The sequence below is a fragment of the Diabrotica virgifera genome, chromosome 10 (genome assembly GCF_917563875.1).
Source record: "Diabrotica virgifera virgifera chromosome 10, PGI_DIABVI_V3a".
Taxonomy (NCBI): domain Eukaryota; kingdom Metazoa; phylum Arthropoda; class Insecta; order Coleoptera; family Chrysomelidae; genus Diabrotica; species Diabrotica virgifera.
Genome location: NC_065452.1, coordinates 105,311,804 through 105,326,709, shown reverse-complemented (window position 1 = coordinate 105,326,709; position 14,906 = coordinate 105,311,804). Strand labels below are relative to the sequence as shown.

General features: G+C 39.8%; 1 protein-coding gene across 1 annotated transcript; it reads left to right on the top strand.

Annotated features, from left to right (window-relative positions):
- The first annotated feature begins 439 nt into the window (after nucleotides 1-439).
- LOC126893132 (uncharacterized) lies at nucleotides 440-7,272 on the top strand. The gene is made up of 2 exons (XM_050663080.1): nucleotides 440-1,612; nucleotides 7,108-7,272. The coding sequence occupies exons 1-2, from the start codon at nucleotides 440-442 to the stop codon at nucleotides 7,270-7,272; spliced, it is 1,338 nt and encodes a 445-aa protein (XP_050519037.1).
- Nucleotides 7,273-14,906: the final 7,634 nt, after the last annotated feature.

Genomic DNA, 14,906 nt, shown 5'->3' with positions numbered 1-14,906 from the left:
ACGACTCGACCTTGCTGATCTTTTCAGATCACCGTGAGTAAGACACGGTAAGCGGGAAGAGAAATCCACGCGCTTAGGCAAAAACCGAGAGGCAAAAGCGACATCTTTGGATGTGATTAACCGAGGGAATTTCATCTTTCATTGAGTTCTCTGGGAGGTCACAATCCAGGACTAGCCAGTGAAGAAGCGAGCGGGCCTTGTGCCTGTCGGGAGCTATCTGTGCCTCCGTAGGAAGGACAATGTAAGGTGTGGATATTTCTGTATTTCACATCGGACAGACCCGGACACCTGGGCCTGATAGCTGAGAAAACGCAAGTGGAACCCTCCCTAGCGCAAGTTAGGGCGTGAACAGCCGCGTAGGTCCCTGGGACGGCACCCAGAAATTGGATGAACAGCGGTTCATCCAACCGAAAAAAAACAGAGTCTTCTAAGTGAAATAATGTCGTCTTCTGAAAGCAAAGAGCTTTCACCGAGCAATTCCGCTCAAAATGATGTCGAACCCACCCAACCCGAACTCCTCTCGAAATCAGTGCATGAGTCGTCTGACGACGATGCTTCTGGTGACGAATCCGCCCCTAGAGCCTCTTCCCCCAAGTCGGAGATGGAGGAAGAGTACTCTAGTTCTGAAGATGAACTAATGCCTGATAATAAGTTCTCCGATGAAGAGGTCAGAGTAGCATACGAAGACCTCGAAGAAACCCCTCAGGTTTCTTCAGAAAATGAAACCCGCGATTCTGAAACCCCTCAGGTCTCAGAAAAACCCCAAGCCCGTGTAGAATTCGACACTTCGAATAGCTGCAACCGACGCCCCGAGGAAAAACAGGCAAATAAAAGGCCTCGTAACCCCTCAAGCCCTACCCAAAATCCTGAGCTGAAAAAAGCCAAAGATTTAGATGCGATGCAACGATCGATCGACGAAATGATCGCTCGGCTGCATCAGTCCGAAATTGCCAGAAAGCAAGACCAACAAGCCTATGGCCAGCAAATTGATCGATTAATGGAAGAGCTACAAAAGCTCAACGCCATTAACGCTCAGAAAGACGAGGAAAACCGAGGGCTAGTCTCGAGGTTAATGAGTCTTACGCAAGGACCAAAAGCTTCCCCTGAACCCACCCACGATATAGCATCTACGAATGCGAAGATCGAGGAGCTCATCATGAATCTCCAGAACTCAGAAGCCATAAGACAGAGGGAAAGAGAGAGACATGGTAGAGAAACAGCTGAGATGATGGCCGAGCTAAAACAGCTGAGGGCCACGATCGAGCAAAAAGATCTAAGAAATCAGGAGTTAGTCGATCAGCTGATGAGACTAACTGCTGAAAAGCAAGGCCAAACCCCAACTCCCTCAGATGAAGTACCCATAGAAGTTGTTATGGAAACGGAAGAAGGTACTGAATCTGGAAATGACGGTGTCTATGAGTTTCCTAAATATCGTAAGAGGAAAAACAAAAAGACAACCAGCCAGATCTCGCAGAACGCGCGTAATAATGACATGTCCGAGATCCTTTCAGAGGCAAGCGATGCCGAAAAGGATCATGAGTCAAATAACAGAAAAAAACGACGAACTCAGCCTGCCACTGTTAAAAACACCAAGCCTGCTGAAGTAGCTCAAGTGATTATCCATCAGCTCTCTGATGATGAAGAACAAAAAGCAAAGGATAATCTTCAAGAAAGACAAAACAGAAAAAACAAGAAGAAAACAGCAGTAGAAGCCAGCAAGGCTTCAACAAGTAATGCAGTGGCAGAGACTAAGACCTCCACAAGAAAAAAAAAACCACCAGCCATTATCTTAAAATCTGTTGGTGAAAGCCAACGGATTTTAAGTAAAGCAGCGACGAATGGCATTGGCTCCGTGAATAAATTCGCGAAGTCAGGCAGGTCTATAGTTATCCAAACAAACGACAGAGAAGGTTACCTCGGGATGTTAAAACTCCTTGAAGACCACACACCAAAAGTGGAATTCATTGCATACCCGATCGACGCTGAAACAAACAGGGCAAAGAGAAAGATCATCAGAGGCCTAAACACAGGATTAAACCTGAAAGCTTTAGGTGCAGAGATCGAAAAAGAAGGAATCGAAGTTCGAAAAATCGAACGGATGATTTCAAAGAAACCGGATAAAAAAGAGCTACCTCTATACATCGTAACCATCGGTGAAGAAGACGAAAAGAAAATGGCCCAAATCAGTAACCTCTCCTACATGAAGGTAACAATAGAAGACGAGTTCAGAATTAAGAAAGACGTTCTGCAATGCTTTAATTGCCAGAACTTCTATCACGGCTCTAGGGCATGTCATTGCGAAGCGCGTTGTGTGAAATGTGGTGAAAATCATAAAACATCTGATTGCGAGAAAGACCGGGAAACCGCAGCGAAATGCGCTAACTGTGGCGAAGCTCACACAGCAAGCTACAGGGGATGCAAAAAAGCACCCCAAAAAAGGTCCAAAGCTCCAACACCACCAAAGAGCAGAGGTGCACCTAGTGCACCTACTAGACCGAACGTTAGCTATGCCAATGCGGCAAAAGGTAACGTTCCCAGCACAAGCGCTCCCCTAGACCAAAATGCAATGTTGTGCGAAATGAATGCAGCTATGCAGAACTTCGCCAACATGATGCAAAAAATGGTTGCAGCTTTCGATGTGATGAAACAATTTAACAACACCGCGTAATGTTGAACAACCAGTTGGACGAACTTAAAATTGGGTCATGGAACTCGGGCGGGCTTCGTTCGAAACTAAACACACTAGACGAGTTTTCCAACAGACTCGATATAGATGTCATGGCACTGCAAGAAACTAAACTCACCGAAAAAGTGAAAACCAAGTTCCCGGGCTATGACATCTATAGAACTGACCGGACAGGGAGATCTGGTGGCACGGCCATTATGGTGAAAAAAGGAATACAACACCAACATATTCCAACACCAGATGGCCTGGTCACCATGGAGGCTACCTTGGTGCGGATCACTGCGGCCAACCATACACTGAAAATAGCTTCGGTGTATGTGAGGCCGCTGGATCCAGTACTGGGAGAGGATCTTGATCTCATCCTGGACTCAGACGAGCCCACTGTGATTATCGGTGACTTAAACGCGAGGTCGCCCAACTGGTTCGACAGACTAACCAACTGTAATGGCAGACGGCTCTGTAACTATCTCGAAAACAAACATAACACTATTGTAACTGGACCTACAGACCCAACATGCTTTCAGGGAGATAATATCCCAACATTCATAGACATTGCAATTCTTCACCAGGTGGGATTACAACACGAGATAATAACGGCAAACGAGGGAGACTCCACACATAACGTAATAGTTATGACACTTGGGGCAATAGATTTGAACCAAGTAGAACCACGTAAAAAGAAGACAATAAACTGGCAAAACTTCAGAAGAGTGATGAGTGAGAACATTGGTGCAATACCAACAATAAATAACATAAATGAACTGGAAGAAAGCATAATAAAACTAGAACAAACAATACAAAATGCAATGGAAGTCAGCACAAGAACCGAAAACATAGCTACACAAAGAGGAAGATTCAGAGAAATATCAATCGAATTAAAAGAATTGATAAGAGAAAAGAACAGAAGAAGAAGAAGAGCACAACGAACTCGAAACAGAGAAGATAAAAGAATTGCAAATGAATTAGACAGGGAGGTCAAAAAACAGTTACAAGAGCACCGAAGCGAATGCTGGGACCAATATATCCAAAGCTTAAATCCGAATAAATCTGCATTCTGGAAAGTATCAGCAGTACTTAGAAACGATAGAAAACCGATTCCACCTCTACACGGAGAAACAGGAATCGTATATACAGACGAAGACAAAGCAGAAGCCATGAAAGATACACTAGAAAAGAATTGTGAGAAAAATTTCCATCAAAGGGAAGACCTAGACTTCACCGCAGAAGTCGAAAATAGTGCAAGAAGAATAAAAAGAAGAAAAGGCAGAATAGGCCTTGAACACACCACCCCAGAAGAAATAAGAAATATAATCAAAAGGGCTAAGGCGAAAAAAGCACCAGGCCCAGACAACATCACAAATAGGGCAATTAAAAACTTACCGACCAAATTAATAGTGTACATCACAAATATCATCAACGCAGTACTGAGACTAAGATACTTTCCAGATAGATGGAAAGAAGCTCACGTAATAATGATCGGAAAACCGGGGAAAAACGGGAGCTTTCCTCAAAACTACAGGCCAATAAGCCTGCTATCATCGATAAGCAAAATAGCTGAAAGAGTAATACTCAAAAGACTCCAAGAGGAAACCGAAAGGCTAGGAATACTCCCCGAAGCGCAATTCGGATTTAGATCAGAACATTCTTGCGAACTCCAAGTACTAAGACTGACAGAGTACATCACGAAAGGCTTCAACGAGAAAATGTACACAGCAGTTGCATTTCTCGATGTCAGTAAGGCATTTGACAGAGTCTGGCACGAGGGCCTAATCTACAAAATGAACGATTATGGATACAGTGGGGCGATGACATGTCTTCTGGCTTCATACTTGGCCAACAGGAGGTTCAGAGTTCGGATAGGGGAAACCCTGTCTGGGGTCGGGACCCTGGAGGCGGGTGTGCCGCAGGGAGCCGTGCTGTCGCCTTACCTGTACACCATATACACCGCAGATACACCTAAAAGCAACAGAACGATCCTAAGCCTATACGCAGATGACACTGCTATAGCAGCATGCAGCAGAGACCCAGACCTGGCAGCAAGACATGTACAAGGAGAACTAAACCGACTATTACGATGGTGCATAAAATGGAAGATTGCACTAAATCCAGATAAAACTCAGGCCGTCATGTTCCGTAAAAGATGGGGAACACCGAACACAGAATTAAGCTTGGATAATAACCAAATAGAATGGGAAAACGAAGCTAAATACCTAGGCGTAACGTTAGATAGAAAATTAACATTCACACAACACATAAAGCTAACGGTAAATAAAGCAAAAGCACTAAGGAAGCAACTAGCCCCAATAATAGGGAGGAGAGGCAAATTAAACATCAAGACAAAACTCAGAACAGCCAATAGCATAATTCTGCCAACCCTAACATACGCATCAGCAGCCTGGGGACACACGTGCAAGTCCAACAGGAAGAAATTACAAGTCTGCCAAAACTATATAATCAGAGAAGCCCTAAACGTGCCCAGATATGTACCACTGCGGTACATATACCGGGACACAGACCAGAAAAAAATCCTTAGGACCATGGACGAAAAAGCGTATGACATCTTCACCAATGTGAGAAATCACCCCAACAGGTGGCTAAGGGAATTAACAGATTATGACGAAAACGTTAGAACGGTACATAGACGGCCTAAACAACAACTTTTGGGATATAGACTGGTCCCAGCAGAAGAACGTGATGTCTGAGATAGTTACAGAGTAGTCAAACCACACCGCGCAATAAAGGTAGAAAAAAAAAAAAAAAAAAAAAAAAAAAAAAGATCATGCTCTGGGGCCCAATCGATGTTAGATGATTGGACGCCAGATCGTGCTCACCAAAAAAATACATAAAATACACTAACCCACAAAAAAATATATATATAAAACTAACAAAACACCCTTTATTGTCGCAATCAAGTTAACATTAAGTATACTTTGAAGATTAGTGAACGCTGACCGTACCCACTCGGCTCATACTCAACATAAAGGGTACAAGGGACCCATCAGGTCACCTTGTACAAGCCACTTAGGCTTCAGGCCCTTAAGGCAGGTCGAATGAGAGACCTAACCATCGCGAAACTCTGAGCATCGAGACCATGGGCGATAACCATGGGCTCGATGGCCAGACTCATCGGGTGCTCAGCTGCCGAGGAGAACAAAATTTATTTTGCCAAATCGGCAGCTGAGTGACCGAGCTCACTACACGGTTTCCCCGCGGAGTGACATCAATCTAGGTTGATGTCCCTCCGCGAGGAAACACACTCTTAGGGACTTCAGTCCAAACTCATGTCAATACCAAAGTAGAATCAGTAAAGTAAATAGGGAGAAAAGCTACACAGCTACCCCTACAGTGAGGTGGCCTAACCACAACCATGCTAAAGCGAAGGGTGTTTCTCTTTCCCAAATCACCCGACGCAAAGATCATAGCCTCCTCGCGTATGTCACACGTTGGGGAGGGGTGGAGGAAAAACCTGGGGGTCAGATAGGTACCGATCCAAAATGACTTGCTCTTTTGGAGCGTGACCGGTCTGATTTTCGGACATGTGGGTCCCGTTGACTAGCAGCGGTACACACATGTTCCTAGGGGGTGGGATGATCGGCGAGTGTGAGTGAGTCATTTCTTCAGTTCGAGATTTACCTCGTAATCGAAGACTCTTGGGTTCGGTGTAGTAATACATCCACCTAGAATCTGCCTTTTTATTTCTTTGCTATTTTATAAATGTGAGAAGACTTGAATATTTGTTGATATTTTTCTATATTATTTGTCTTTGGTGTTTATTCAGTGGTATCTCTGCTTGCAGACCACGCACTTGAAAAACACATTTATTGTGCCATTTTATAGTTGCACGCATTTTATTACTGTCTGAAAATTGTCTCTTATGGTATTTCTCTTGTAGATCACGCATTCGAGACGTTTTCCCATTTACTTTATCATTTATTTTGATATATGTATTTTGTTGCTCTAAGTCGGTTCCTTCCGTAAGTTAAGGAAAAACTTAGAATTATTTTGCCATTTTATAGTTGCATTTATTCTATACTTACTGTTTGAAAATCGTTTCTTATGGTATTTCCTTTGTGGATCACGCATTCGAGACATTTTCCCATTTACTTTATCATTTACTTTGGTATATGTATTTTGTTTCTCTAAGTCGGTTCCTTCCGTAAGTTAAGGAACAACTTAGAATTATTTTTGCCATTTTATAGTGCATTTTTCTATACTTACTGTTTGAAAATCGTCTCTTACGGTATTTCTCTAGCAGATCACGCGTTCGAGACATTTTCCCATTTTTACTTTATCATTTATATTGTGATATATGTATTTTGTTGTTCTAAGTCGGTTTCCTTCCGTAAGTTAAGGAGAAACTTAGAACTATTGTGCCATTTCATAGTTGCATATTATTTTTCTGATTCTTGTTTGTCTCTAAGCCTTTCTTATCGAAAGTACTTAGAGATATTTACCGTGTAAATATCCGAATATTTTTGTACCACTGCCCTAGTGATATTCCTACTACGGTAGGTCACACACCTGAGCAGTATCTCACTCAAGGCAGCGGTATTTTCCTTAAGGAATCAAGTGCTTGCCTTAAATAGCTTTCTAGTGCCAGCATACGTTCTGTACGCACTCGAAAAATTAATAACACTATGGTAGATACTCGTAGTACATCCCGTTCTAATTCTCAGGAACGGAAAACCGTCCAGGAGTCCGGTACAGCCAATTCCACGCCGTCCAGCGACCCTAGGGAACATGGCGCCCAACCCAATAACGACCCTACGGCCCACTCATCGACTGAGCAGCCGAAACCGGTATTTAAAATACCCACCACGTCATCCACCTCTGAGGAGCAACAGTTCATGAACCGACTCCTCCAGGCGATGACGACCTTTTCGCTCATGCAACCCACGGTCTGGATCTCGAAACCACCCAAATTCACAGGGAAAGACACAGAGATCCCGACAAAGTTCATCCACAAGGCAGAAGAATACCTCAGAAAACATGAAATCGATGAAGACGACTGGACAGACTTCCTGCTGGAAAAGTCACTGTACGGAGAGGCACGACGATGGGCAGAGAGTCAACTCACATTCGGGATTGATTATCGGATGTTTAAGACTCGGTTTTTGGAAAGATTCAACAACGCAGCCATCCTATCAGCCCTCACAGTCAAACTCTACGGCCAACGACAGGAAGACGAACCAGTCGACCAGTTCATTCCAAGGAAAGCTGCCCTGTTCAAACGACTGCTACCTGACATCCCAGAGGACCAACGCTGTCGAATCATAGCTGAACAGCTGGACCCCCAAATCAGAGCCTGCCTACGTCTGGGAATGCCTAAGACAGAGGACGACCTAATCTCCATAGCAAGGGAAATAGAAGGTGACGTCCAACATCTGCGTGCTAGCAACCCCAGACAAGACAGGCGAGATAACCAACCACCCAGACGCTCCGAAACAATCGACGATTGGCGGAATAGGAACCCCCACAGACCCGAACGTCACCAACAGGAGCGTCAACGTCAGGAGCAGTCGGAAAACTCCAACAGGGGCACCAACTAAACCATGTGGAAGAACTGGTGCCCCAACTAAACACGATCTACCTGCCGATTCAGCCAGAGACGATCCAGTCAACGCCCCAAAGTAAAACCGTCGAACAACTCGACGACCGTCTACACCAACCAGCCGAGATGGAGGTGATAGACGAAAGCCCAAGAAGCCAGGTCGAGGAAGACCCGCTCCGAGAAATACCCCAACCAAACACGATCTACCTGCCGATTCAGCCAGAGACGATCCGGTCAACGCCACGTTATTCGCTACACATTCGTCAATAACGGAGAAGAACCGTGATATGAAAGGAAACGGCAATTGCATTTTATTTCACCTCGACCACCACCGATATTCTACACGACGTGTTTCGAGCTCATGTCAAGCTCTCGTCAGGAACATCTAGGTGGATGGCCGAGGTGTAAGAAAATGCTTTTGGCCTTTCTGGTAATAATAAAATAACCAGACTTCAGTACACTTGGTACGACATCTATATTAATTAAACGAAAAGATTTCTCTGGTATACAGAAGAAATCTTTTCCGTAGCGGACGCGAAAATGTAAATTTCAAAGTCTTCATAAAAGACGATGAACGACAAAAGACACCTCTTTGTGTCACAGATTTGTCTACAAAGCCACGTTATTCGCTACACATTCGTCAATAACGGAGAAGAACCGTGATATGAAAGGAAACGGCAATTGCATTTTATTTCACCTCGACCACCACCGATATTCTACACGACGTGTTTCGAGCTCATGTCAAGCTCTCGTCAGGAACATCTAGGTGGATGGTCGAGGTGTAAGAAAATGCTTTTGGCCTTTCTGGTAATAATAAAATAACCAGACTTCAGTACACTTGGTACGACATCTATATTAATTAAACGAAAAGATTTCTCTGGTATACAGAAGAAATCTTTTCCGTAGCGGACGCGAAAATGTAAATTTCAAAGTCTTCATAAAAGACGATGAACGACAAAAGACACCTCTTTGTGTCACAGATTTGTCTACAAAGCCACGTTATTCGCTACACATTCGTCAATAACGGAGAAGAACCGTGATATGAAAGGAAACGGCAATTGCATTTTATTTCACCTCGACCACCACCGATATTCTACACGACGTGTTTCGAGCTCATGTCAAGCTCTCGTCAGGAACATCTAGGTGGAACATCTAGGTTTTATTATTACCAGAAAGGCCAAAAGCATTTTCTTACACCTCGACCATCCACCTAGATGTTCCTGACGAGAGCTTGACATGAGCTCGAAACACGTCGTGTAGAATATCGGTGGTGGTCGAGGTGAAATAAAATGCAATTGCCGTTTCCTTTCATATCACGGTTCTTCTCCGTTATTGACGAATGTGTAGCGAATAACGTGGCTTTGTAGACAAATCTGTGACACAAAGAGGTGTCTTTTGTCGTTCATCGTCTTTTATGAAGACTTTGAAATTTACATTTTCGCGTCCGCTACGGAAAAGATTTCTTCTGTATACCAGAGAAATCTTTTCGTTTAATTAATATAGATGTCGTACCAAGTGTACTGAAGTCTGGTTATTTTATTATTACCAGAAAGGCCAAAAGCATTTTCTTACACCTCGACCATCCACCTAGATGTTCCTGACGAGAGCTTGACATGAGCTCGAAACACGTCGTGTAGAATATCGGTGGTGGTCGAGGTGAAATAAAATGCAATTGCCGTTTCCTTTCATATCACGGTTCTTCTCCGTTATTGACGAATGTGTAGCGAATAACGTGGCTTTGTAGACAAATATGTGACACAAAGAGGTGTCTTTTGTCGTTCATCGTCTTTTATGAAGACTTTGAAATTTACATTTTCGCGTCCGCTACGGAAAAGATTTCTTCTGTATACCAGAGAAATCTTTTCGTTTAATTAATATATATATATATATATATATATATATATATATATATATATATATATATATATATATATATATATATATATATATATATATATATATATATATATATAGTGGAAGACTTGTAACGTGAAGCGATCGATATTATGTATCTAACTAGGTACTGTCTTTTCCGTAAAAATGTATATCTTGGCAACATCCTGTTGTTGCCAAAGTGATGTTTAAGCAATGTTTTTGACCTACGGGGGTCAAATTGTCGTTATAGTGTAAGGAATAAAATATATAAATAAATCGGATTACTGAAAATCCGACAACGGTGCCAAGCTTAAAGAAGTGTACTAAGCGAACATTCACGGATTATACCTAGAAAATGATAGCATTTCTAGGTGATGCCAAATGACTGCAACGTGAAAAGATGCCAGTTTAATAGCGGGATGTATATATATATATATATATATATATATATATATATATATATATATATATATATATATATATATATATATATATATAGAAAGAAATTTAGGATATTGGGTTATGCAGCAAATGAAAAGTGTACTCTTTCAAGTTTCTTTAATCCAAGCTTTCGGTTATGATTATAACCACCATCAGGGTGCTACAATGATATTTTTTCTATGTAAAAGAATATGAAAACATGTATGAATAAATAGTACTTACAAACTTATTGAGGATATTTCAAATGTGATGTCATTGAGGAGAAATGAGATGCAACTTGATCAATGGTCATGCCGATGCCTCGAATCCAATATTCTTTTACATAGAAAAAATATCATTGTAGCACCCTGATGATGGTTATAATCATAACCGAAAGCTTGGATTAAAGAAACTTGAAAGAGTACACTTTTCATTTGCTGCATAACCCAATATCCTAAATTTCTTTCTATTTACTGTCAGCAAAGACTTCTTGTCTTCTATATATATGTATATATATATATATATATATATATATATATATATATATATATATATATATATATATATATATATATAAGAAATACTGGATATTAGTGACTGTCAATATCAACAAACAAGTGGTTTATTAGGGTTGTAGTCAGAAGTTTGGCCAGGATATCAAAGAAACACTCTTTTGACTTTTTGTCTAGCTTTCGGGGTTGTTTGACCCCTTTATCAAGACTCTGTAATATAAAACAAAAATGTAAGTATTTTAAAATATTACATTGTTTTAGTAAACCTACTAGTCGTTGAGATTATTAAAAAGAAGCTTGATGATGCTCAACATTTCAAATTAACACAAATATTGAAAACAGAAGACAAAGGACACAATACATTTTAAAATTTTTGAATAATTAGCAGAAATACAATAATTATTCTGTCATGTTGACCTACTGATAATGTAAGTCAAAAACTCTGACACATAGAGAACAGAAAGAAGAAACAATCAAATTAAAAAGTATCAAATTAAAAAATTTGTCTTCTGTTTTCAATATTTGTGTTAATTTGAAATGTTGAGCATCATCAAGCTTCTTTTTAATAATCTCAACGACTAGTAGGTTTACTAAAACAATGTAATATTTTAAAATACTTACATTTTTGTTTTATATTACAGAGTCTTGATAAAGGGGTCAAACAACCCCGAAAGCTAGACAAAAAGTCAAAAGAGTGTTTCTTTGATATCCTGGCCAAACTTCTGACTGCAACCCTAATAAACCACTTGTTTGTTATATATATATATATATATATATATATATATATATATATATATATATATATATATATATATATATATATTGATGTGATCTTGATTATTGATATGAGATAATATTCTTATATGTCATTTAATTTAATCAATGCATTAATCATAATCTAATTAATTTACCAGATCACATATCAATATGTTTTCAATCTCAGGGCGAATTATAAAATTAATTACTTACTCTCGTGGCTTCTAAGTATTTCTCAATGGTTCCTAATCGGGATAGGAAAGAAAAGAGTAAAATAATACACACATATGGGTTACAATTATAATCAAAATATTGTTTATTTTATTTAAATGGCAATCACTGCTTAATATTTGCTAGATCTTTTTTTTCTTAAACATAACATTTACAAATGGGAATCTTATTTCCTTTTGGTTTCCAATTGAAAGTTTTTATTAACATTTAACTATTAGGATTTATTAGCAACAATTCTATTTAAGTTTGATGAAGCTTTTCTGATATTATTTATTATGTTCTTCAATTTATAATGTGGTATTTAATACGAAAAACCCATACATTCATGTCCAAACAAATGAGACTGACCTTTTTCTGGTGAACTGAGAATGTCTTCACACAAGACCCGTTTCCTGCTATCCTTGGCTGCGATCAAAACCTCGTCCTGGCTTTCAGTAATGTTCTCCTTTGAAAACTAGCTCGTATAGCTCTCGTACCTGCTTCTGTCGTGATGCTGTATTCTACCTTTTTCGAAACTGCAATCAGCTACCGGGACACTCTTGGCTCAAGGAGGTTCTTTTACTCTCAACCTGGCCTACCTCTCGTTCCACGATAGATACTCCACACTCACGGAACTACACCGGCTTTCTCACTCTCCGTACACTACCGTCTACTACTGGACTTCACTTCTCGACAGCTCAAAACATTCTGATCTCTATTTTCAGTCATTCACCTACTTTCTAAATATCCCTTCCAGATTCACAAATCAACCTTCCACCACCAACTCTCATTCGCAGTATTCCTCAAAAACCAATTTTTAATCTTTCTAAATATGCTTAATGGATTTCAAAAAAAAAATAGTTAATTCCCATTCTAAAATTACTTTCTACTATTTACAAAATTTAATGACCTATTATCTACTTCAACTGAGTCTTATTTAGCATAGGCTAATGATCGAACCTTCCGCGAACAACGATAATGACCTATTATCTCTTTCAACTGAGTCTTATTTAGCATAAGCTAATGATCGAACCTTCCGCGAACAACGATAATGGTACGCGCCATTCACTTTGTTTATTCTCGGCGCATTGTCCCGAGTTCCGTAAGCTTTTTCTAATCACTTCTTAAAATTAAATATAACAATTTGTTGTATACAGGTTGTTCTAAATTTATATGCCCGTGGTTGAGAAAATTGAAAATATTTTATATTAAATTGAATTCTGTTTATAATTATCAAAATTTAATTTTCATATCAAATAGAAATATAACAAATCCCCGCCTTGTATTCGATAAAATTTATCTGCATTTTTAAATAAATTTTCTCGAGGCAAAACCAACTCCCTGTATATTTCCTTACTTTAATCTACGTCTTATATCCTAACTTACTATCTACTTCATGTATCTGTCTTTTATTCGTGATATTTGTATACATCGTGAATATTATAAATTCCTCGGATCTTTTCCGAGTTCCTGTGCCTCAACTCATAACTATTTATCCCATTTTCATTATTCACGATGTACGGGCCTTCGAAAACAGGCATCAACTTTGCGCAAATGCCCCCAGGAAGATTTGATACTCGTAATGCCCTCACGAGTACTTTTTCACCCTTTTGGAAAGTCACTGGTCTTCTTTTTCTATTTTGTTCCTGTCTTTGGATATATTTTTCGTTGCTTCGCCGTAATCTTCTCTGTACGGTTTCAATCACCTGTTGATATTCTTTTGGCTCTTGGTCTTCCCATGGCCTTATCGGCAGTACACCCTTCATGATGTATTCTGGGGTCTCTTTTGTTACTGTGCTCGGAATTGTATTTAGATACCTTTCTATTTCCGCCATTTTCCTGTCCCAGTGGCGATGTTGACCATCTGTTGCAATGCGAAGAAATTTCGTCACTTCCTGTATGAATCGTTCCGACGGATTACTCTGTGGATGCCTGATGCTGACAAAATTTGTCTCTATTCCTCGTTCTCGAAGTTGTCCCTTGAAACGATCGTTTCGGAAATACGTTGCATTGTCCAGTAGAATCTTTTTTGGTGTTCCTACTATGGCTATAAAATTGTCGATTTTTCTTAATATTTCTTCCACCTTTGTGGTGCGGCAACTATATAATTTTACGTATTTTGAAAACACATCCACCATTACCAGAATATGTTTGTTCCTTTTAGTGGTCATAATTAGCTCGCTTAACATATTTATTGCTACAATGTCTAGTTTGTTTCGGGCTTCAATATTTTTGGCAACATTTTCGTTTTTGAAATTCCGACTCTTATATTTTTGACATACATCGCACTTCTGGGTAATTTCCTTTGCAATGCGGTAATCCTGTCGGCTGATGTAATTTTCCCTAAAAACGAGCCAAACTTTTCTGCTACCGATATGCCCATTGTCCTCATGTAATTTCTTTATTATCTTTTCAGCCAATGACTGTGTCACTAAATATAGTTCCTTTCCGTCTATTCTCTTAAAATATATGTTATTTTCTACTTCCGCTCTTCTTTTCTCTCTTTCCTCTAGGTCTTCTTGGTTTGTTCTTATCTCATTTAACGAATATATCCCTTCTTCTTGTATTAATCTATTTAGTCCCACCTGTAGAGTAATTGTTTCCTTTTTACCGGTGTCCTCATCCCGTGTTAGAGCGTCGGCTATTATGTTGTCTTTTCCTTTTATATATCGGAACTCAAAATCATACTCCTGTAATAATAGAATGCCTCTATGTATTCTATTATTTACTAATCTATTCTTCATGATATGTACTAAAGCTGCATGGTCTGTTTCGATTGTGAATTTTGCTCCCAATAAGTAAAACCTCAATTTGTTTACGCAATATAGTACACTGGCAAACTCCAATTCTGTAACACTATATTTTCTCTCATGTGTTTTAGTCACTCGAGATATAA

What these genes read in the sequence shown, in the direction of transcription:
- LOC126893132 (XM_050663080.1), top strand. Translation starts at nt 440, where the DNA reads ATGTCGTCTTCTGAAAGCAAAGAGCTTTCACCGAGCAATTCCGCTCAA. An exon ending in AGCCTGCTGAAGTAGCTCAA is followed by an intron (nt 1,613 to 7,107) that starts GTGATTATCCAT and finishes TTTGTCTCTAAG; the next exon opens with CCTTTCTTATCGAAAGTACT.